The sequence below is a fragment of the Conger conger genome, chromosome 7 (genome assembly GCF_963514075.1).
Source record: "Conger conger chromosome 7, fConCon1.1, whole genome shotgun sequence".
In the NCBI taxonomy this organism is placed as follows: Eukaryota; Metazoa; Chordata; class Actinopteri; order Anguilliformes; family Congridae; genus Conger; species Conger conger.
In genome coordinates this window covers 19,931,708-19,955,600 of record NC_083766.1, presented here as the reverse complement: position 1 = coordinate 19,955,600, position 23,893 = coordinate 19,931,708, and the positions used below count along the sequence as shown (strand labels likewise).

General features: G+C 44.7%; 1 protein-coding gene across 7 annotated transcripts in view; it reads left to right on the top strand.

The window, feature by feature from the left end:
- The window catches only part of nrxn2a (neurexin 2a), a 612,560-nt gene extending 589,055 nt beyond the window's left edge, over nt 1-23,505 (top strand). For 4 of the 7 annotated variants that reach the window (XM_061248027.1, XM_061248026.1, XM_061248033.1 and 1 more), the window contains 3 exons: nt 923-1,245; nt 15,271-15,349; nt 23,196-23,505. In XM_061248027.1, coding sequence (XP_061104011.1) covers nt 923-1,245; nt 15,271-15,349; nt 23,196-23,503 — 710 coding nt within the window. In that variant the 3' untranslated portion in view covers nt 23,504-23,505. Of the gene's footprint in view, nt 1-922; nt 1,246-15,270; nt 15,354-16,774; nt 16,784-22,415; nt 22,438-22,933 lie in introns of all 7 variants that reach the window. The other 3 variants (XM_061248030.1, XM_061248029.1, XM_061248028.1) reach the window with 2 other exon arrangements.
- Nucleotides 23,506-23,893: the final 388 nt, after the last annotated feature.

Below are 23,893 nucleotides of genomic sequence, written 5' to 3'. Positions count from 1 at the left end.
TTAGCTGCCATCTGCAGTATGAGTTCCCCTGCTTCCCCAGGGGGGCTGTGGAGATAGCGGAGTTCAGGGGTCAGCGCTGTGGCAAAGAAGGGGGTTGTGGGAAAGCTGTGGAAGTGGACCGACATTGGGGTCGGAAACCAGGCCATGGAATCCTGGGAGCACATCATGGTTGGGTCTCACAGGTGGAATTCATGTGCGTGAACCGTTATCTCCTCAAAGGGTTCTCTCCTAATAGCCTCTGCAAGCACTAACATTCACATGCATGCATGCACGTACACACATACTCACAGACATGCTCAAACACACACACACACTCATACTCACTCACAGACACACACGCACACACACATATACACACATACTGACACACATTCACACACATATAAACACTCAAGCACACACAGTCATGCACACACACACACACACACACACACACTCACAGATAAGCACCACTTACATGTTCTTCCCCCTCTCCAGTTAATGCCACTTGGGTGAACAGCGCTCTTAGTGACTGCCATGTCTGTATCACACAGGGTTTGAATGGTGGGAACTGAGTGGTATCACACACAGACAGTGAGCGGTTAATGAGCCCTGCACCCCAGTGGACACACCTGTGAACACACCTGTGGGACATCCCACCGCCTCTCTCTGAAGTGCTGCCAGAAAGCTAAAGATCAAAGATGTCTGCCTGTTACACAGGGGGAATGAGACTGACTGGCTTTCCTCATCTCTCTCTCCCCCTCTCTTTCTCTCTCTCTCTCACTCCCATCCTCTCTCTCTTCTCTCTGTTCCTCCCTGTTCCCCTCTCTCCCTATCCCCTCTCTCTTTCTCTCTCTACCCTCCCTTTCTCCCTCCCTCCCCTCCTCTCTCTATACCCCCCTTTCTCCCTCCCTCTCCTCTTCTCTCTCTCTCTGTCTCTCAGGGAGACAGCTGACCATCTTTAACAGCCAGGCAGCGATTAGGATCGGGGGTCAGGACAGGGGCCTCCCGTTCCAGGGGCAGATTTCGGGGCTGTACTACAATGGGCTGCAGGTACTGAAGCTGGCCTCGGAGGGGGACCCCAACGTCCAGGCCGAGGGGAACCTGCGTCTGGTGGGGGACGTGCCGTCCGTGCTCACCACCGAGACCACCTCCGCCACGCCTCTCTCCGACATGTCCACCACCATCATGGAGACCACCACCACCATGGCAACCACCACCACGCGCAAACAGCGCTCCCCCACCATGAGGGACAGCGTCACACCGGTACGGGGGGTGGGACAGGGTCAGGGCTAACCCTAACCCCCCCCATCTCTCCCACAGGGACCTTTGCCGAAAGTTAGATTTATACCTCGTCACACGACCCTTGAGAAAAGTGTCGCTCTGCATTTATACTTCAGTGAAGGCCTGTGTCGGCTGTTCTGCTGTCTCTGTAGTAACAGGATGCCAGAGATCTGATGTTCACATTGTTTAACCCACATTCTTCTTCCCACGCACTCTCTGAAATAAAGGTACGGAAATTGCCGCTATTGTACAAATTGTACAAATTCTTGTCGCTGGGGTGGTACCCTATAGGTACATAAAATTGTACCCCTAGCCATATATAATTCATTTGAGAACATTATTGTGCCTTCAGGGTAGATTTGGGAAATTTGATCCTTGAAGAACAAAAGTACACCTCCACTGTCACATCGTGCAGATAAACTTTCTAAGTTAAAGTTTGACGTGAGGACTTCCTGGAAGGTTGTGTCTGTGTCCCAAATAATCCCCCTGACTAAATCCATCAAATTAGTCAGGTATGTAATTAGTTAACAACATCTGCGTGAGCGAAAGACCAGCTTAGTGATTTATCTCCAGTACACAGCGCAGGGCCGATATTAGGGACGCCATGAATCACCACTAAAAATGTGAAAAAAGTAAATGAGACTGGAATTGAGTAATGATGGGGGGGTGACGTGATTAAGGGGGACCTCTATGGGGAGCAATCAAACCTGGCAACCCTGAAGAAGGGAGGAGGTCACACGACCTGAAACGAGGCACAGAGAGATCGAGGGTGCGTCCTAATACTCAAAATGTATCCTCCTTTCCTAAATGTTTGGCCTTTATCCAAAGCGCTGTACAATTGATGCTTCTCATTCACCCATTCATACACACACTCACACACCGAGGGCAATTGGCTGCCATGCAAGGCACTGACCAGCTCGTCAGGCGCATTTGGGGGTTAGGTGTCTTGCTCAGGGACACTTTGACACAGCCCAGGCGGGGGATTGAACCGGCAACCCTCCGACTGCCAGACGACTGCTCTTACTGCCTGAGCCATGTCGCCCCTTTCCTCCACTTGCCTCCTCCCCATGCTTCCAGAGAAGAGGAGGAGACAAGTGGAGGCAAGGAGGATGCATTCAGAAATAAGCATACGGTGGAGGTACATTTTCATTCATTATTGATCCAATGGCAAGGGGTACAATGTTATGAACCTGTAGGGTACCACCCCAGTGATGAGCTTTTGTGCCTTTTTTGGAACTTTTTGTACCCTGTTGGGACACACCCAGATAAATATTTGGAGGTGGAGACATACCGGTTTCCAGCTCGACAGGGAAATGGGTGGACATGGGTTAAGTGAAATTCCAGGTTTTAGTGAAATTCCCGGTTTTAGTGATATTCCAGGTTTTATTGATATTCCAGGTTTTATTGTTCAGGGGCCCAACAACCGCAACACTAGATATAGTAATAACATTGATATCAATTAATCTATTTAGAAAGTGTTTTATTTTATTTTGTTTTATTGTTATATACATTCAATATACAAGCCATATACATTCCCCCCCCGCTTGGGCAGGGGTTCGAACCCCGGACCCAGCGCTTTCAGCTCTGTGATCCCACAGCCCCCGTCTGTAACCCTTTCTGTGCTCCTCCTGTCAGAATAAAGGCAGAAATACAAGATGGCAGCCTGCCATCCTTTTAAATATGTAACACATCTTTATAGCACTTATATACCTATACCTATTTTATCTTTTTCAAAACAGGGCACTCAAAGTGCTTTCCATGAAAGTGTAATAAAAATATAATGTTAAAAAAATATAATGCACTGAAGGTGTTACGGCCATATCAATTTTTAATTCATAAGGATTTAGGAACCATTTTGAATTATCCACAAACAAACAACTTTACAATTGGCTAACTCCTCCGAAGTATGTTTGTGAAATTGTGTGGTTGTTGGTGATTGTGTGCAGTAAACTCCATTTTGTTGCACAGGCCTACTCGTGCATCTTATTCGGTACACTCTGTTTCACAAAGCAGGATTACTGAGTTAGCTGGATAACTGCACTGAGTAAAACCCAGAACAGGGTACTGTATCACAAAGCACGATTACTGAGTTAACTGGATAACTGCACTGAGTAAAACCCAGAACAGGGTACTGTATCACAAAGCAGGATTACTGAGTTAGCTGGATAACTGCACTGAGTAAAACCCAGAACAGGGTACTGTATCACAAAGCAGGATTACTGAGTTAGCTGGATAACTGCACTGAGTAAAACCCAGAACAGGGTGCTGTATCACAAAGCAGGATTACTGAGTTAGCTGGATAACTGCACTGAGTAAAACCCAGAACAGGGTACTGTATCACAAAGCAGGATTACTGAGTTAGCTGGATAACTGCACTGAGTAAAACCCAGAACAGGGTACTGTATCACAAAGCAGGATTACTGAGTTAGCTGGATAACTGCTCTGAGTAAAACCCAGAACAGGGCCCCAGCAGAAAAGAACTAAAACCTGGCATGCCCACAGCCTCTCGTCTTCAAAAACGTGAAACTTTATTTAAAGTGGGATTTTTTTTTTGCCAATGCCCAGGTTTTCCTCCCGGCTCAACACATTGCATGTGACATCATGCTAACAAAGTTAGCGGCTATCAGGTAGTGGTGTGTGCCAGTGTTCCAACTCATATATTTTTATTGATATTATGGTCTTACTTAATTATTGTATTTATTGGTTTTACCCCCTCCAAAGGAACGGCTTAGTAACCTTGTGCCAGGGATGTAGCTGTGTTTTAATTAGACTATTAAATCACTTCTTTAATTGGCAAAACACATGTATTTTGTGAGCAGAGGGGCTACCTAGCTGGTGGTCTGCTTGTGCCTGTATTTCTTTTTTAACATAGTTGACCCAACTAACCTTGTACCCAACTAACCTTTTTTTTGTATTCAGACAGAGAGCAAATAGTGTTGAGAACACGCTCAGAAATTCAGTGACAGTGCAGGTATTTTGTTCCCAAATGTGCTCTTAAAGTACAGTAATGAAAAAAACAGATATTTGTGGGATGAAAGTGAAAAAGTTCAGCGGAAGTGGGGTTGTCTCCTGAGCTGAGGAGCTCTGGCCCCTGTGTCTAGCTCTGAGCTCTGGCCCCTGTGTGTAGCTCTGAGCTCTGGCCCCTGTGTGTAGCTCTGCGCTCTGGCCCCTGTGTGTAGCTCTGAGCTCTGGCCCCTGTGTGTAGCTCTGGGCTGTGGCCCCTGTGTGTAGCTCTGAGCTCTGGCCCCTGTGTGTAGCTCTGAGCTCTGGCCCCTGTGTGTAGCTCTGGGCTCTGGCCCCTGTGTGTAGCTCTGGGCTGTGGCCCCTGTGTGTAGCTCTGAGCTCTGGCCCCTGTGTGTAGCTCTGGGCTGTGGCCCCTGTGTGTAGCTCTGAGCTCTGGCCCCTGTGTGTAGCTCTGGGCTGTGGCCCCTGTGTGTAGCGCTGTGTGAGGTGGCAGTGATTGATTGGCAGGGCCCGGGCGGCAGCTTGCAGCAGGCCCCACCTGAAGGCGGGCGACAGGAGCCGCTAATGAGCGGGAGAAACCGCCCCGCGACTCCGCCAGCTGTTCTTAATCAGAGCCGCCGACGGCATGCCATCACTCTCTCAGACCTGCGATCGTTTCTCCTGAGTGACTGCCACAGACACACATACTCACACACTCTTACACACTGCACTGACTGAGTGACTGGCACACACACACACACTCTCTCACACACTGCACTGACTGAATGACTACCACAGACACACACACACTCACACACATACAAACTCTCTCACACACCCACTGACTGAGTGACTGCCACAGACACACACTCACACACACACACACACTCACATACACCCACACACACACTGACTGACTGACTGAGAGTTTGCTGTGAAAACTTGGTTGAAGACAGAGATTGCTATATCCCTTCAATGCTTGATATTTGTTTTGTTTTCCTTCCATATTTTTGGAGACAAAACATGTTTTTTTTATATTTTATCTCATGCTTTCACTTACTGATAAATTCCAGGCATCCTTCACTGAGTGAGAGCAGAGTTCTCCTTTAAGACGAATGTAACCGTGTGTCTGGTGTGTAAAATCCGTGTAGCGTGAAGTGTGAGTTCGTATTTTATATTCATGAACGAATGTGTGAATGCACAGGTGTTGGTGTGCATCACATATGATACTGTGACATGTCTGTAATCCTGTGAATGTCACACACATGCTCCTGGGAGGGAGATGTGGCACTTCCTGGATTTTTACCGTCTTTGCTGCGTGGAGAGTGAGAGAGAGCGCCCACACCAACACAAAATAAATTATAGAAAGTCTTCACCCATCCCCCTCACAAGTTCCGGACAAAAATAACAAACTCTCCCTCTCTCTATTTCCTTCACTCTTTCTCTCCCTCTCCCTCAATTGAATTCAATTGAATTCAATTCAAAATTGAATTGACAAAATGTAGTGCCATGACATATTTCAATATATGTATTGCCATGGTTTTACAAAACAATTCCGATGTACATAAAAACTAGAATGCAATATGTCATTAATAATAAACAAACAAGTACTGACGAATCCAGTAATAATTATCAGATAAAGAATAACAATTACAAAACAAATTAAAATGTTTCATGATAATTAATGATCCATATGGGTAGTAACTGTCCCTCAGGCTGTGCCAGGTACCTGGCCACATTTTGGCACCACTTTCCTCTCTGAAAAACTGGGCTGTGATTCACGTACATGTTCTCTCTCTCCTGCGTCTCCCTCGCTCTCCCTCTCCGTTTGTTCTTTATTTTGCATGTACAGGTGATTGATGAGTAGATAAGAAGGCTTTCATCTACACTCATCAAAATATAACCCCACTGAAAACAAATGTCATGTGTAGCTGCTCTCTTTCGTTTCTGCTTTCTCTCCCTCTCTCTCTCTCTCTTTCTCTCTCACTCCTCACTCATCTTAATCTCTCCCTTTCTCTCTCACTCCTTACTCATCTTAATCTCTCTCTCTTTCTCTCTCACTCCTCACTCATCTCTCTCTTTCTCTCTCACTCCTCACTCATCTCTCTCTCCCTTTCTCTCTCACTCCTCACTCATCTCTCTCTCCCTCTCTCACTCCTCACTCATCTCTCTCTCTCTCTCTCTCTGGCTCTCAGTCTCTCCCTTTCTAAATGAAGCTGTGCTGCTGACAGAGGGGGTGTTGTGTGTACAGAGGGCTGTGCTGCTGACAGAGGGGGTGTTGTGTGTACAGAGGGCTGTGCTGCTGACAGAGGGGGTGTTGTGTGTACAGAGGGCTGTGCTGCTGACAGAGGGGGTGTTGTGTGTACAGAGGGCTGTACTGCTGACAGAGGGGGTGTTGTGTGTACAGAGGGGCTGTGCTGCTGACAGAGGGCCGTGCTGCTGGCCCTGCTCTCTCTCTCAGTCAGAGCCAGCTCATAGTTATTCCATAGCAGATGCTGTTTATATCAGACCCACAAAGTGCAGATAAACACCTCAGGAATACAACTCAAATAACGACGTGCCATGAAAATCTATTCCTCAATGTTAATATTAAAACTAAGAAAGATGCCGACACATCCACTGAACCAGAAGCGCCGTGTGAAAACCAATGAACATACGCCGTCTGTGTCCTAGAGCAAGTCGGTATGGTAGAGCTTCGCACGTCTGCCTGGCTGATAGGCGGGAAAGGCCAGTGTTAATCCAAGAAGTGAAGGAGAATTATACATTTATTTACAGTTCTCCAATTCTGACAATTCTGACAGTGTTGTGGTTTGAGCCTGTTTGTTGCCGCAATTCCTCTCTTGACCGTTAGAAGACCGAAATTACCTATTGTACGGTTAACACATTCCTTTCCCTTGCTGTCTTCCCTCGACGCAGGTATTTTTAGACTAAGGGTTCGTTCCAATCACTTATTTTTTCTTTTCCTTGCTCCTGACCCGGAAATCGATCGAGGTCCGCCATCATTAAGGACATTCCAATTCCTTAAATATTCCTTCTAGGAGCCAGAAGTAGGAGTTAGGAACTCCCGATCTTTCCATCAGCATCAGCGCATCCTTTGCAGAAGTTGTTTTTCGGAAAGCGTGACGTATAAATGATGGACCTGTGGATCCACCTCTCCCCATCTGCCACGTCTTCACTTTAAACCCTTGGTGGAAGCGAGGAAAAAATGAGGGCGCAAGGGAATATAACCGCTCCATCCCCTTTCATAATTCAGAGCCCAAACCCCACATGCCGTGGCCTCCATATTTCATCCTGCCATTTTAGGTATTCCCCCCTTGAGGCAGGGGGAAAGGAACGTCTGGAAGAAAGCATACAACTTGGATTCGACTCCAGCCCTAGTCTCTTAAACTCTGCCATCCGCCTGCCAGTGAAATATCTCCTCAGCAGGAGGAGAGCCAGCCATATTGGGGAAACCGTTGATCCGAGAAAAGGCTGACGCTGGGTTAATGAATTACCGGAGGGTAGGCGGATCAGATCAGATAATAAGCCCAGCATTCCCGAAAATGACTTCAAATTTCTGTAAAAAACATTTTGGGCAAATCACTCTAAATTGATTGGCCTTGGTGACTTCTGGTGTGAGGACATGACTTAATTACACAACCAATTAGGCAACAAGTGCAATTGCTTAGTAAATGCTCATTGCTTGTAATTCCAATCAAATGTTCTGTAATTACTTAATTCACATAAACAGTTTCTCATGCATTTGAAAAATTCTTAATGTGCGAGAGGAACTAAAGACATCCAAGCAAATGAGCCTGGGGTAGCAGTGACACTGGATTCAGTGCAGAATGCAATCTTTCATTCCTTACACAGAGAAACATGATAAGCATTCAATTTGTTTAGCATGATGATTATGATGTGCAGCCCCCTATCTGCATATACAGTACCGTGCTCTATGTGATGGGCCTGTCGCCCTCCTGTGAATTACGTCTCTCCCAAACTCAACGTCTCCTGACTGCCTGCAGCTGGCAGGGGAAATGAGAACAATCTGACAAATAAATATGGATAAGCTGCAGTAACGACACGTAAATTCATTTTATCGTCGTCAATTTTATAGTCATTGTGATCTGAGATGATGGCCGTTTGGAAAACTCCTAGTCCAAACTCATCATGTTCATGTATTCCACTTTGGAACCGTCTTCCATTGTCAACTGCTATTAGGAAGCTAGCTGAAAGGGTTTCTGAGCTTTAGGGATAAAACAGAAAAAAAAAACCCAGGAGCCTTTAGTCTAAAACCCATTGCAGATTACAAGCTCCTCAGAGCTCATTGCGAGATTTGAGAGGTCTGAAGCAAAAACACGAAGATGAAATAATCATGTTTATGTTTGTCATTATTTCCTTTAGCATTTGCAATTTTTATGATGATCGCTTCAAAGACTTATCTTTGAACTTTTGAGAAGCCTGTGTCTCATCTCTCGTAAGTAAGTGCACCCCCCCCCCCCCCACAACACAGATTTTAAAAGATCTGAAATGCACTTGAGCTCAACCTTCATATACTCTAAGAAAACAACCAGATCAGAAGATGAAACGACTCACAGAACCCACTTTAACCTCCATTAGCGTTCGTCTGCCTGGCGGAAGCCCTTTCCCACAGCGGTTTACCGCGAGGGCGTCATTCCGCGTTTCAGAACTCATCGGCACAGCTGGTTATTCAGCGGGGTAATTGGGGACAAAGCACTGGGGCCCCCAGCACTGCCACAGGCCAGATTCGAACCTGTGACCCTCACAGTCTGTACACGCACTCCTGTCTGCTACCCCACCTCCCACCCCCCGATCAACTCCCAAATAACCCCCCCCCCCCCCAATAATACCACATGATGACAAGAAAGGCTATTTCATGTAATAACAATGGGGACATCATGTTGTGATTGGGATAAACTCCTCAGTATTCTGAAGTGTTTTCCCCTTTGAATTCCCCATAAATGACCTTTTCACAGCTGTTCTTTACAGATTTTCTTCCTAGGGAGGGTGGGTTGTAACCCCCCTTCCTTGGACCACGTTTGTTTCTTTACCAAATCCGTACTTCTCCTCTGGAGGATATTACGTGGGTATTGTCTGATGGAGCTGTTTGTTGCAATGCAAACAATTACTGTCTTACCAAGTGTTTCAGTCTATTTTTCTGTCAAGTTGTGAAGATTAGCTTATTTTAAGTTACTGTTTTCTTGAGAATGACATTTCCTTTGCACTGTAGTGCTGTGGTGAGAGTGGTACAGCTAATGAAACACTGACAGATTCTCTGATAACACACCTGCGATATCCCACATATTTGTCAAATCAAATCAATTCTATTTGTATAGGACTTTTTACAGAATACTGTCACAGAGATGCTTCACGAAGTAGCAGAAGAAAAAAACAAAAGAACAATAAACCAGGCCCAAACCCCAAAGCACATAATGATGTGTAGTGTGAGAAGACTGTCTGATAGCTCTTTCACACTGAATTCCCTGTTAAAGCCAGGAGACCCAGTTTTTCTTTTCATTCATGGAAACTAAGGTGAGGATCATACCACGCCATGCTACCTACGCTCAGTGGAGGTACATTTTCATTTTTCAAGGATCACATTTCCAAGATGTACCCTGAAAGAGCAGTAATGTTCTCTTTGGGTACAAATGAGTATGTATCCCAAGGTACAAATTAATAATATATTGATGGCTATATGTACCTGCAGGGTACCGCCCCAGCGACAAGCATTTGTAACTTTTTAGGTACTTTTCGTACCTTTAGTTCTGAGAAGGCAGTGTGAGGTGACTATCTGACAGCTTGTTTACATCGAATTTACTATTGACGGCAGGAGTCTCACAGTTTTTCTTTTCATTTAAGGAAACTAAGGAAATTTCCGCTGCAGTTGGCATAGGCATCCTATCAAACTCCTCCAAACACACGGCATAAATAAACCCATCGTTCTTAGCACCACGCCTAAGAATGATGGGATTATCATGGCTAATTACACAATGAGAGACACGTGGTGCTAGCAGAGGCATACGAACAAACTCATACACACCTGCAGTGTAAATCTGTTTCACTCACACCCGTGTCTTTTCTGTCTAACTCTCTTTCTCTCTCCCTCTCTCCCTCTCTCCCTCTACTCTTCACTGAGCTCACTTCACTACCTGCCAACACAAATACAAATATAACCGTCAGAAATAACACATAATGGTGGCATGGCGATGCAGAGAATAGCACTACCATCTCACAAGAACCGAGGTTCGGAACCCAACCGAGAGCCTTTCTGTGTGCATTTTGTGCCCTCTCTTCTAGTATCCAACTAGGTTTCCGCCAGGCACTCTGGTTTGTGAGTGATCGGTGTGTGTGCCCTGCGATGGTTTGCCGACCAGTTCAGGGTGTGTTCCTGCATCTCAGCCAGTGCATGCTGGGATAGGCCTTAACCCCCGGCCCACACAACCCTGATCAGGAATAAGTAGGTCTGACCAGGGCAGTGAGAGAGAGAGAGAGTGAGAGAGAGAGAGAGAGAGAGAGACCAAAGGATATGTTTGGTGTGATGGACAACTCATAGCTAGGAGGACACTGTGGACCTTAGATGTTCTTGTCTGAATGAGAAAAGGGCAGAGAATCGTACAGCTACACACACTCATATGATTTCTGTCCTGATTGATGTTGGATGCTCGAGGCACTTTGCTCAGAGTTGTTTGTCTTCTCTTACGTCGTGGCATGGAGAGTACAGTTATATTCCCCTCAGTGCTCTCTGCTCAGGAACATAAAGGAGCACTGGCTGGACACACTGTTCTGGCCTTGCTGAGTTTCCATTACATTACATCTTATTTAGCTGACGCTTTTATCCAAAGTGACTGACAGTTGATTAGGCTAAGCAGGGGATAAACCCCCCCTGGCGCTATGTTCGGTTAAGGATCTTGCTCAAGGGCCCAACAGTTGTGCAGATCATATTGTGGCTACACCAGGGATTGAACCGCCAACCTTGCGGGTGCAAGTCATGTACCTTAACCACTAGACTGCAGGCTCCAAATGCAGCACTCTTCAAAGTAACCCCCCAGGATGTAAATGTAAACATTCTTACTCAAATTCTAATTCTAATTCTTGTTATTATTGTTATATTCTCTTTCTCATTCTTAATCTTAATCTCATTTTTAATCTTATTCTAATTCGTATTCCTATCAGGCGCATTCATCCAGAATGCTAACAGCAGATACTAATACATATTCCAGTGTGATTATTGTCCCTTCAGGCCGCATCTTATGGGGGACGCATGTGTCAGAGAACGGTGTCCAAATCTGGCAACCCTTTACATGAAGCATGCCTGTGGCATGGCGTGCTTAGCTTCCCATGTACACGTATTCTCTGCTGAATATGAGCACGACTCAGGCAAGATTCATTATCTCACAAGACACTCTGCAGTTGCGCGGGAGAGCAAATGCTTTCATGGCTTTACATCTTTGAATCTGTGTGTGTGTGCGTGTGTGTGTGTGTGCGTGCGTGCGTGCGAGCATGCGTGCGTGAGTGAGTGTGTGTGTGTGTGCGCGCGCAAGTCTGCGTGTGTGCCCGTGTCCGTGCGTGTGTGTGTTTGCGTGTGCGTGCGCACGAGTGTGTTTGTGCATGTGTGTGTGTGTTTGTGCATGTATGTGTATGTATGTGGTGTGTGCGCACGCCCTCAGCCATGTGTCCTATTGATTTATATTTTATAGGTCTGGCCTTTTTGAAAGTCAAAGACATAAATCAGCATATTATACATTGTTGCCGTTAAATAACACCTTGATTGTGAAATAAAGCTTTCGATAATGCCTTTGATGACGTCTGTCTTTGACGAGTGTGCCCTTATAAAGTTGTTTTAATAAAAATCCAATCATCTGTGACCCCCACCCCCCACACCCAGAACATTAGACACTTATTTGGAGGTGACTGTATCTGTCCTAGTCTCACCTTCACCGCTTTTCAGTTAGAAAAAAAAGTCAGCCATTTTGTTTCCTAATAGCAGAATAAAACCTTCATCAAACAATGCCTGTGGCCTGTCAGGCTGCTGAAGCCTGGTGATTAGGAGATGGATAGCTGTCGGGGGTTATTCACTTATTCGAGTTCCCTGTACTGCATTAAGTGAAACGAGAGAAAATGCTCACATTTCAGCAATTCTGCTGCTCTAAAAGAGACTTTAGGTGCCCAAAAAAAGAGTCATCAAGTAATCGCAAGGACAAATCAGCTTGTCAGTGTGTAAAACATTTTTTTGCCGGTTCTGGCAACCTTGCTGTTGGTCATTTCCTGTAATATATTTTTGAAATACAGCCTTTTTGCTGTTTTTGTCATTACGATGTTCTGTAAATCAGGATTTCAGTAAACGTATGGTAAATATACAGTAGTGGTACTGGCTACCAGTAATTTCACTGTGTTGCCAGTCATTTTAAATGACATTTCATAAAGTGCCAAATTATTGGCTGGGTCCATCCCCCATTGGCGAGCCTACAGAGTGCAGGGGTTCTGCTAGCTGTTACAGCATTCACTCCTTGAGGAGAAATTGGATTTCTTCAAGGAAACAGGAACACCTATTCAAATTTCTTCCTGTAGCATTTATTTTTTGCAGAGCATAGGCACTTGTTGATGTATGTACATAGAAAAACAATCAATAACCTTGGAGAGGAGGTGCAACAAATATAAAATGTGGAGTCACTCGACAGGGACTTTTTGAGTCGCTAGTTTTCCTGTGTGATTTCCTCTGGTTTGCTGGTGTGCAGTCGCTAGCAGTGGCGTGTCGTCCTCTGTCTTGTTGATGAGTCCCCCGCCTCCGTTTATTGGTCTCAGATTGATAGCACAGATTTTTATTTCACACTAATGGGTCCCCAAATAATTCAGCTTTGAAGAGGTTACACCCCAATAATGATTGTTGTAATTTGTGTTGACTTAGTTTACAGGACTACTGAGGATATGGAGTCACAGCTATTCATGAGGACTGCTCAGATGAATAAGTAAAAGCCTGCTTTTGCTCAATACCAGACTGCAAATATCACAGTATTACCCTGCTGTGAAACCACGCTATGCCAGCTGGACCGGCTTGAGAATTAAACTGGCCAAGCTGGTCATAAAGCTGATCTAGCTGGGTATGAGCCTGTCTGAACTGTTCAACCGGCTACCAGCAGTTTCAAAATATAACTTCAGCTGTTTCCTCAGCAAGGGAGTGCAATCAGATTGTGGCCATGAGACCCTTATCAAACAATGTTCTGTCAGCATTGATGCGCACCTCTAAAATATTACGATCTGTGCAGAGAGAGGGGGACTAACAGGACGGAACAAAGTTATTGCTGGAAGGGAGAGTGTCCAGTATGAAGCAGGTTCCAGGATGGTTCCTGGTTCAAGGTCCATGGGGTTATAGCTGTGCTGGGGAACAATGCTGAGCCCAACCAAGGCATGATCCTGGATCACAGCTATCATCTCCTACCATCGTTACACACAACACACAGCTGCTCAGTGAATCAAACACAGGTGACAAAGCTTTGGTCACGTTCCATGTACTGTATGTGTCTTTAGATTCTGTAACAGGAATGGCACTGTGTAAAGGAAATGTTACACATCATGCATTATATGTACAAATACCCATAGGCAAAATGTTTGTGAAAATCATATATGTTCATTCGTATGTTACATTTAATTGAGCATATTGAAAATATATTTATGTATTTCTATATGATTATGGCTCCTTTTATACATGTGGCATATTAGACATATACAATTCTTATGATCTCAATACAAAATTCAAAATTGTTTTTGACAAACAATTTTTTTAAAGTTTAACCGTAAAACTAAATATGTTCTATATGTGTCATTTAGTAAAACATGCTAATCAACATTTTGGATTTTTACAAACCTTTTCCAAATGGGTATACAGTATATTCAGTATACCACTGCTACCATGGCATAACATATCAGAATGTGTTTGCTCTGCAGGCAATTTTGTCTTTTATGCAGCATATTATTTTCTAAAATATAGGGTATTGCGAATCTTTACAGCCGGATATTTAGCGAATGAATTAAGAACAAGTGAGAATTCTGTTCTCAATTACAGTGTCGGGTGAGCCCTTGTATGGCTGAGTGTTATTTCCACACTGCATTCATTCAATCATTCATTCCTCTCATTATCCACCTCACAAGATAACCAGCGTCTGAAATTGCAGGTTTGTGTGTGTTTCACTGGCTTAACAGATGTGAGTTAGTAATTGATTAATAGGCTTTAATTATGGCTTACGAGGAACTATTCTGCCAGTTTAGTGGTGCATGTTAAGCACATTCTCAGTGGCAGACATTTATCTGAAGAAGAGAATCTAACAAATGCTATGATGATAGGTACGGCCTGCATTCCTGTTCAATGGATATTGTTTCATCTTAATTGCAGGTGTTTCTTATCATAATGCACATGCAATACTGTATGTATCCTTCTGTGGTCCTTTTATGTGGTAAATTTATTTTCCCTTTGGAGATCACTTGAAGGTTTTGTTATGGTGTCGTTATAATAAGAGGTGTGATAAATCTTCAGATTTCCCCGCTGTAAAAGCCAGCTATGACCAGCTCAAAATTACCAGCAACCTGCAGTTTTAAGACATAGCTTGACCTGGTCAAACCATCTTGAGGGGGGTGCTGGTCAGAGCTCGTCAAGTAGCTATCAGCTGTTTGAACACTGCAAAAAATGTCTTAACAAGCGTTTCAGTCTTTTAATAAGACTGAAGATCTTGTTTTTTTTCTATTAAGAAGAAAATCTTTGCTTGTTCTACGTTACTGTTTGCTTGATAAGTGCAATTTTTCACCCCAATGGCAAATTTTCACCTTTTTTTTATTTGTCTCATTTAGCATTAGGTTTTAAGTGTAAATATAAGACTAAGATACTTGTTAAGACTTATTTTTAGCTTGAGCTGTTTGTTTTTTTCCAGTGAAACTTCCTCCGGAGATCAGTAGAAGGTTTTGTCATGGTATAATGAGAGTTGGTGTGGTGTCGGTATGATGTGAGGTGTGATAAACGGCATGTTTATTCCAAGCCCTCCGTTGGCTTCCTCACGCCTCTCTCCTGCCTTCCAGAACACGGACGATCTGCTGGTGGCTTCGGCCGAGTGCCCGACGGACGACGAAGACCTCGACGAGTGTGAGCCGGGAACTGGTGAGTTCACCTGTCGCTGCAGCGCCCAATTTCAGCTTTAACAAAGCCTCTTTCTGTGACCCCCGACCCCTTTCCACATGAAGCTGTGATTGGTCAGTCGTACGCATGTATATGCACACTACAGGCGCACACACCTTTAAAGTGCCTGTGAGCACCGTGCGCCCTGTACAGATGGAATAGTTTGATTAGGCGGCAGTTGATGGTTTTTTGGTTGTAAAGGAAGAAGTAGGTGAAGAAGATATACTTTATTGAACCCTGTGGTGTAATTTGTCTAAACTGCCCATTCGTGATTGATAAACATGGAAAATAATGACACATCAAACTGGCTACCAAGACATGGCTAACTCAGCCCCCCCCCCCGCCCGATCTTAATTAAACAGGAATTTGAAATGCAGACTGTTTGTTTGAAAAGTTTTAGCCGACTAGGACATAGCCTGTCTATATCTGGCCAGAACCTGAGCTGCACTGGGTTTAACGTAGTCTGTATGTCAATACGTCTCTCAACCTGGATTTTCACTCCTCTAGACATCTGGATTCAGCTTTTTCTCACTGGGGCCACATTGATGTTGGCAGGTCTAAGCCTGTCAGAGCTTTTTGGTGTTCACTGCGGATCTGTCTGCCTGTCCGTGGAGCCTTTCACACGCGAGCGTTCGTGAATCTTTGGGATGTCCCGCGACGGCACATCTGTCTGAAACAACTGTTACATTAACTATAAATTAGTGCTGACACTGCAACAGCCAAAAAAATATGTCAATGTCAAGTATTTCTTTTTGCTAAATAAGACAAAAATATTGCCAATGAGGTGAGACAGTTTGACTCATTTCAAGATTTGCCAATGGGGTAATACAAATTCCCTTTTAAACTAACAGTAACTAATAACAAGCTAATATTTTATTTATTTAGGAAAAAAAAAGATTTTAAGTCTCATTACAAGACCTCTTAAGACAGATATATATATATGGCAGGCCAGGTCCACCAAATTTCCACAGTGTCAGCTCAAGGCCTGCATACAGCAGCTGATTAGTGTCTGATTAGCTGGACCTCGTTAAAATTTGTGACATCTCTCCTCCGGGGACAGGCAAGGGGCATCCATGGGGTGTCTGTGGGATCCCCTCCAAAATGTTTCGGATCAGCCGAAGGAGTTCTCCTCCTTCCCGTCCACACGCTTGTGGAGCTAATTAACATTCCTCCTCCTCAGGCTCCCTCAATTACAGTATCCGCTGAGGCAGCAGGTTTTTACGGGAGCGTGGCCAGTGCTCTGCGCTGAGTGTGTGGAGTTCAGCTCTCCACATCGCTGTAACCTGCCCCTGTTTGTCCTCCCTCTCTCCCAAAAATACTGTAGCGCCTGTAAAATATGACCCAGCGTGCCCTCCTGCCTGGCCCCTGACCCCTGGCTGTAGGGGGGCATTGCTGGGCCACAGAGAGGGGGACTGGGCCTGCAGATTAATGGAGCTATGCTACTGCTGAAGCACTACGCTGAGCACTGAACGGAGATCAGCCTTCTCTTTGTTTCACCCTAAATGCAGTACCTACAGTAATGCAAACCTACAGTACCTCCACTTTCATCTGAAACAAAGAGCATTCATAAACAGATGCTACGTGAAATATGAATAGACTGTGTGGACAGGCTTATGCACACTATCTCTCTTTCTCTCACACACACACACACACATACAGTACTGTATATTCACACACACAAACACACACAGTACTGTATATTCACACACATACATACATTACTGTACATATACACACACACACACACAGTACTGTATATTCACACACACACACACACAGTACTGTATATTCACACACACACACATACACACACCCACACATACAGTACTATATATTCACACACACACACACACACACACACAGTACTGTATATTCACACACACACACACACACACACACACACACACACACCCACACATACAGTACTGTATATTCACACACACACACACACACACACACACACACACCCACACATACAGTACTGTATATTCACACACACGCACACACATACAGTACTGTATATTCACACACACACACACACACACACACACCCACACATACAGTACTGTATACTCACACACACACACACGCACACACATACAGTACTGTATATTCACACACACACACACAGACACACACACCCACACATACAGTACTGTATACTCACACACACACACACACACAGTACTGTACATATATACACGCATACACACACACCCACACACACACAGTACTGTACATATATACACACATACACACCCACACACACAGTACTGTACATATATACACACATACACACACACCCACACACACACAGTACTGTACATATATACACACATACACACACACCCACACACACAGTACTGTACATATATACACACATACACACACACACCCACACACACAGTAATGTACATATATACACACATACACAAACACATACAGTACTGTATATTCACACACACACACACACACAGTACTGTACATATATACACACATACACACTCACAGTGGCATGCCCAAATATGCATTGCACACTCACTCATACACATGCCCCTACACACATGCATACCAAACAAAGTGGCACGCCACATATGCATCACACACATACACGCACGCACTTTCGTATACATACATTTCACCAGAAACATGTGTGCACAAAAAGAAAATACATACTACACACATACATACCCCAATACATACTCAAACAATCTGCACAACACACACACACACACACCCTGAAATGTCACTGACACACACCTGTACATGCTGAAAACACACATAAAAAGCACATGCAATGTACACGTGTTAACAGGAACACAAAGATCTAATACTTAACGCATATTGTAGGCACATGCACACAAACTAACCTACATAATGCTTTCATTATGTAGGTTAAAACAAATACACACTCACACACGCACATCTTGTTAAGTCTAATTTAATCATTTATAGCAAATTATTTATAAGAAGTTCATAACCATTGCGTGATAAGCATTGCTTATCTGCATCAAGTAGAATGCACAAGTCATCTGGGGACAGCCTTATGCACTCTGGAAAAGCCTCCATCTTATCTCCTGCTTTCCGCTTTAGCAGTAAGTGGATGTACCGTAAACCGTACACAAGGCTGAAGTGGACATCATCAATAAACTCAAACTCACATAAAACAGTTTCAGGTTACAGAGACCTGACTCCTGGTTCAGCACTTGTAAAACCATTTTTTTGTTGTTTTTTTTCGGGTGCACTCAACTGATTTTTGGAATGACTTTTTCTCTGAGTACAGCGGCAGCCACAGATGTGTGTGCTTACACCACTTAAACAGGCTGGCTGTCCATTTACCACTGCCACAGAAAGAGCCAGAATATTCCTCTACTGCCAGAGGACCTTCAATGGGCCTTAAAGCAATTCTGTGTTTTGAGGGAACTTAATAATTAGTCATTTAGCCAAACAACAAGTCATAGGTCATAGTGGAGTACAAGTGAGGTACACTAATTGGCATTTATTTGAGTGTCAATTAGAGTATCATTATCTATTAGGTAAGTATAACTCGTATTAGTGTATTATAATAATAATTACCTTTCAGAAGAGACCAGGAGGAGATTATGTCTGTAGTCAAACGGGTTCAAGAATAGTAACCATTTTATTTTGGGTATGTCATTTTTAAGCTTGTGCCAAGAAAAGGGGTGATACTTAAGGGGTTAACCTGAATGATATTTTGTCCATCTTTCTTGCTTTCATATAATAAGATGAGTCAATGATTTGATGCTGGTGTCTGAATTGGGTGGATGTTTATAGTGCCATTAGTTTGGGTTTGGTGACATTTTTGACAGGTTTTGTCTTCCTGTATCTGTTTTTCTTCTGCGTTTTTCCCTTAAAATATCCTGAAATTGAACCATAAACTCAAACTGACGCTTTTAAAATGTCAAGTTGAAACTCTTTGTTAGTCCGAGCATATGACTTGTAAACGTTTTTGTAGTCAGTCCTGTGAGTGTAACTGGTAATTTGTCAAAATTTAAAACCTTTTTCGGCACTGTGAAAGAAGCTGATTTCAGCAGAGATGGTTTTTATGACCTGAGGTTTTCAGGCCAACCCCTGCCTGCTGTTCTCGGTACACACCTTTGTCATTTTGAGCACAGAAAAGCAAAGAACAAGTGTTTGGATCCAAAATGGTGGCACCACAACACCAGCCTGTTGTTATTGTGACTATGATGGATGAATCACAGCTCCATGTGTGAAACAGGTGTAACCTGACGGCAAAGCCACACGTGCACCTATTACTGTGTTTCTCTTTGGCTAAACTCCCCACAGTAGTGCATGGCTCCAGCAGGTTCCAGCAACAATCCACAATCTAAATCTTTCCCTTGATTTTCCTATGGCCATGAGCAGGTGTGTGTATGGTGTCGGTGTGTGGGGTGTGTGGGTGTGTGTGAGTGTAAGGGTATGCTATCATGAGGGAGCATCCCTAAGTCTGTATGTGTGTGTGTGTGTGTGTGTGCATTTGTATGTATGTGTGTGTATGCCTGTGTAAGTCCCAATATAGTCAATTTAAGACACTATGCACATCTCTGACCCATATAAATAAATAAATACCAACAGCTCCAGGACTTTCTGCAGCTGCACGGTTGCTGTGTACATTTAAATGTTTGTTTTCCTTGCCAGATCGAGACAATGACCCCTACAGCTGTAATCTGCCCATGTTCTGCAGGAGCTATGTGCAGAGCAGCAAATGTTCTGCTGAATTAATATTTTAAACAAACAGCAAACATTACGCTTGGTCTCATAAGTGAGGTGGAATATTTATAGGACATTATGCAGGAAGGTGCAGTGTTCACCGACCTCACACACACACACACACACACACACTCACACAGACACACACACACTCTCACACAGACACACATAGACACATACACAGACACACACACACTCACACAAACACACACACACTCACACAGACACACACAGACACACACACACTCTCATACAGACACACACACACTCACACAAACACACACACACACTTACACACTCACACAACCACAAACACACACACATTCACACAGACACACACAGACACACACACTCTCACACAGACACACACAGACACATACACAGACACACACACTCACACAAACACACACACACTCACACAGACACACACACACACTCATACAGACACATACACACTCACACAGACACACACACTCTCACACAGACACACACTCTCACACAGACACACACACACTCACACAGACTCAACACACACATACATGCACAGACATTCACACATACACACACACACACACACACACACATGCGTATGCCTGGGTTTGTGTTGCTGTGAGTTTCTGGGGTGCAGGTTGAGTGTGGTTGTCAGTTTGACAAGAGAAAGATTTGATGGACTGGTTTTCTTTTCAATGTTTTCCCCTCTTCTCCTTCTGTGAGTTGCTTGGTGCCAAAGATGGTTCCAAAGATGAACTCCGCATAACCCCTGCTTTTACTTTGTGTTCTGTGATTAATCTTCTTCTGAGAGGAATTAATGCATTTTGTGTGGGCACACAACAAGAAGTCAAATGTTATTTATGTGGAGCACATAAAACTGTGGACCTTTTGCAGGATCGTTAATGTAATCCCTTAAAATAAGGGATATTCTCTCCCTCTCCCCCCAAACTTTAAGCCCAAAGATTCACCCTTCCACTACTTTGGCCATTACCTAATGAACATCATTATCACATACATATCTTTAATGTTTAAAAGATTACCTTCATAAATCATGGAGCTAATCATGATGAACAACACATTCCAGGTCAGGAAACAAGATGTGAATGAAAATCAGTTAAATTTGAAAATCAAGACTGGGCACTCTGAAACTGAAATTATTAATCACGGCTCAGAGAGGAACAGTGTTCCCCAAAAAACACTGTGTATTTAAATATTTTTGAATGTGCATACTGCCATTGTACACCTAGTGAGCATTTCACAGTTGTAAAATGAATGAACTTATCCAGCCTTTGTGTATTTCTAATGGATATTTGTCCTGTATTTTCATCTGAAGGGGATGGTGTTTTTAAGCTATTTCTAGTGTCATTGCAGATGTCTAATACCCTGTTGGGTTCCCAAAGATAACCCCTCCTCCCACAAAAAAAAATGCTTTGAAATGAACAGTATGTTTGAACTGAAAGCAGAATCGATACTGTTCTTTAACAAGGAGACCTAGGCTCTCTCGGGTTAGAGCAATACATTGACAAAGACAGAGAGAGACATTACACAAGTCATATACACACACACACCACACACTCTCAAAAACGGGAGCAAGGCCAGACACATTCTCACAAAGAGAATAGCTGTACACAAAGACAGAGATAGAATGAAGGTTACCGGAACTGAGCACTAAGATACCTCATCTATTTTATTCACTGGAGAGAATAATTGTTGTTGAGCGGGTATGTGACAACTCGTATATAGGTGTCCCATGCTCAACTGGAAGTCAATAGTAATACAAAATACCACATGCATTATGTGAAGAGTGTTTGAAAACACACGCAAGCACACACACACACACACACACACACACACACACAGGCTCACACCACACACAGGAATCATCAAGCAATCTAAGGGGGAAAAAGTTGTGTTTCTATACGAGAACAATCTTACACAGCTTTCTTTTTGTAATTTTTTTTTTCATGCTAAAATCATGCGGCCAATTTGTTGATGTAAGTGACCTGAACTCCGTGGTTTGCTATCTTATTTAAAGAAAAGACAAGAAAAGCAGTAGAGTAGCGATAGGATTCACAGTTGAGGACAGACAGTTTTAGATGCAGAACTGTTTAGATTTGATGCAAGAGCTTTTTAAGAAATACTAACATAATCAGTTGTTACTAATCAGTACATTTTAATCAGTTAGTCTAGTTGAGAGTTAGACTAGCTTAGAGTAGTTGAATCTGGATGTTTCTGTACCTGTATTCTACTTTACCTGTACTAAATACCATACTTCAAGATATTTGTTTTGTGAAAGCTAGCTTAGCCAGCCTAACTGTTTAAATAGCTCCTTGTACACTAGCATCTGTGTAGGCTCTAACTCTGACTAACCTCTTGCTAAGTCTTAGTGCTGTTTCTAATGAAGGTTATTGTGCTGTTGTTGTTATTTTTTGACTGGTTTTTCTTATTTTCCTTCAGACCAGAGGGGGCGCTCTCAGTGCTTTTCTAACGCTCTGTTCCCCCTGCCCTTCTCTCTTTCTCGTCCCAGGAGGTGAATTAGTGTTGCCCATAATTACGGTGGATTCCCTAGAGCCCCCGTCCATCGCCACCCGTTACCCCGTAATCCCCCCTCCCCCCACCTACCGCCCCTTACTGACCCTGCTCGAGACCACCAAAGAGTCGTTGCCCCTGACAACCGGCCGCCCGCCCTGCCCCCTGGATCAGGAGGACTGCGAGGACCCCATGGAGGTGTCGGCGTTCGGGTCGGGGGAGATGACCGAGTCGGACGATGAGGACTATTACAAAAACTCCCCCCTCGACACCGACAGGACCGTCCTGCCCCCGCCGCCGGGTGCAGGGGCCGAGGGTGGGGGTCTCAATCCCCGCGGCGACCGCCACTTCTCCCGCCCCCCCCACCATCCTTCCTCCTCATCCTCCTCCTCCACCCCGACCGCCAACCCCGACCAGTCCCCGCCTCGCCTAAAACCAGGGGCCGGTGGCGGCAGCAGCAACATCCCCGCCGGCAAAATGAACACCCGCGACCAGGTCCTCCTGCCCCCGCCCCCTGCCCCCCCCTCCTCCCACGACCCCGGAGTAACCCACCCCCCCGATTTCCGCCGTCCCACAGCCAACCCCACGTCGCCGGGAGAGAGAGGTCCTCCAGGGGCGGTGGAAGTCTTCCCAGAGTCCAGCAGCACCACGGGCATGGTGGTGGGCATAGTGGCCGCGGCCGCCCTGTGCATCCTCATCCTGCTCTACGCCATGTACAAGTACCGCAACCGCGACGAGGGCTCCTACCAGGTGGACCAGACCCGCAACTACATCAGCAGCTCCGCCTCGCAGAGCAACGGCGCCGTCGTCAAGGAGAAGCAGCCGGGGACCGTCAAGACCGCCACCAAGAACAAGAAGAACAAGGACAAGGAGTACTACGTCTGAGAACCGCCAAAGGGGGTGGGGGGTGGTGGGGCTTTTCGGGTTTTCGGGTGTTTTGTTTTTGGGGTTTTTTTTGTGTTGAGGGGCGGGGGGGAGCTCAATCTCAAGCCATGTTTCAGGATCTCCTGACAGCCATCAGCCCTTCCTCTCTCTCTCTTACGGGCAGGGCTTTGGTGGGGGAGAGCATACTCACACCCTCTTTTCGGCTGGAACTCCTCCTGTCCTCCCCCCTCTCCCCAACCCACACCCTCCCTCCCTCAACACCCCCCTTCCTCAGTTAACGTCAGCGGAAACGGAGTGAAGTAGAGGAACGCTTTCTTCTTCATTTTTCCCTTCTTCGCTTCTACTCATCGATAGAAGAATAAGAAGAACTCAACTGTCACTTCTCAACAT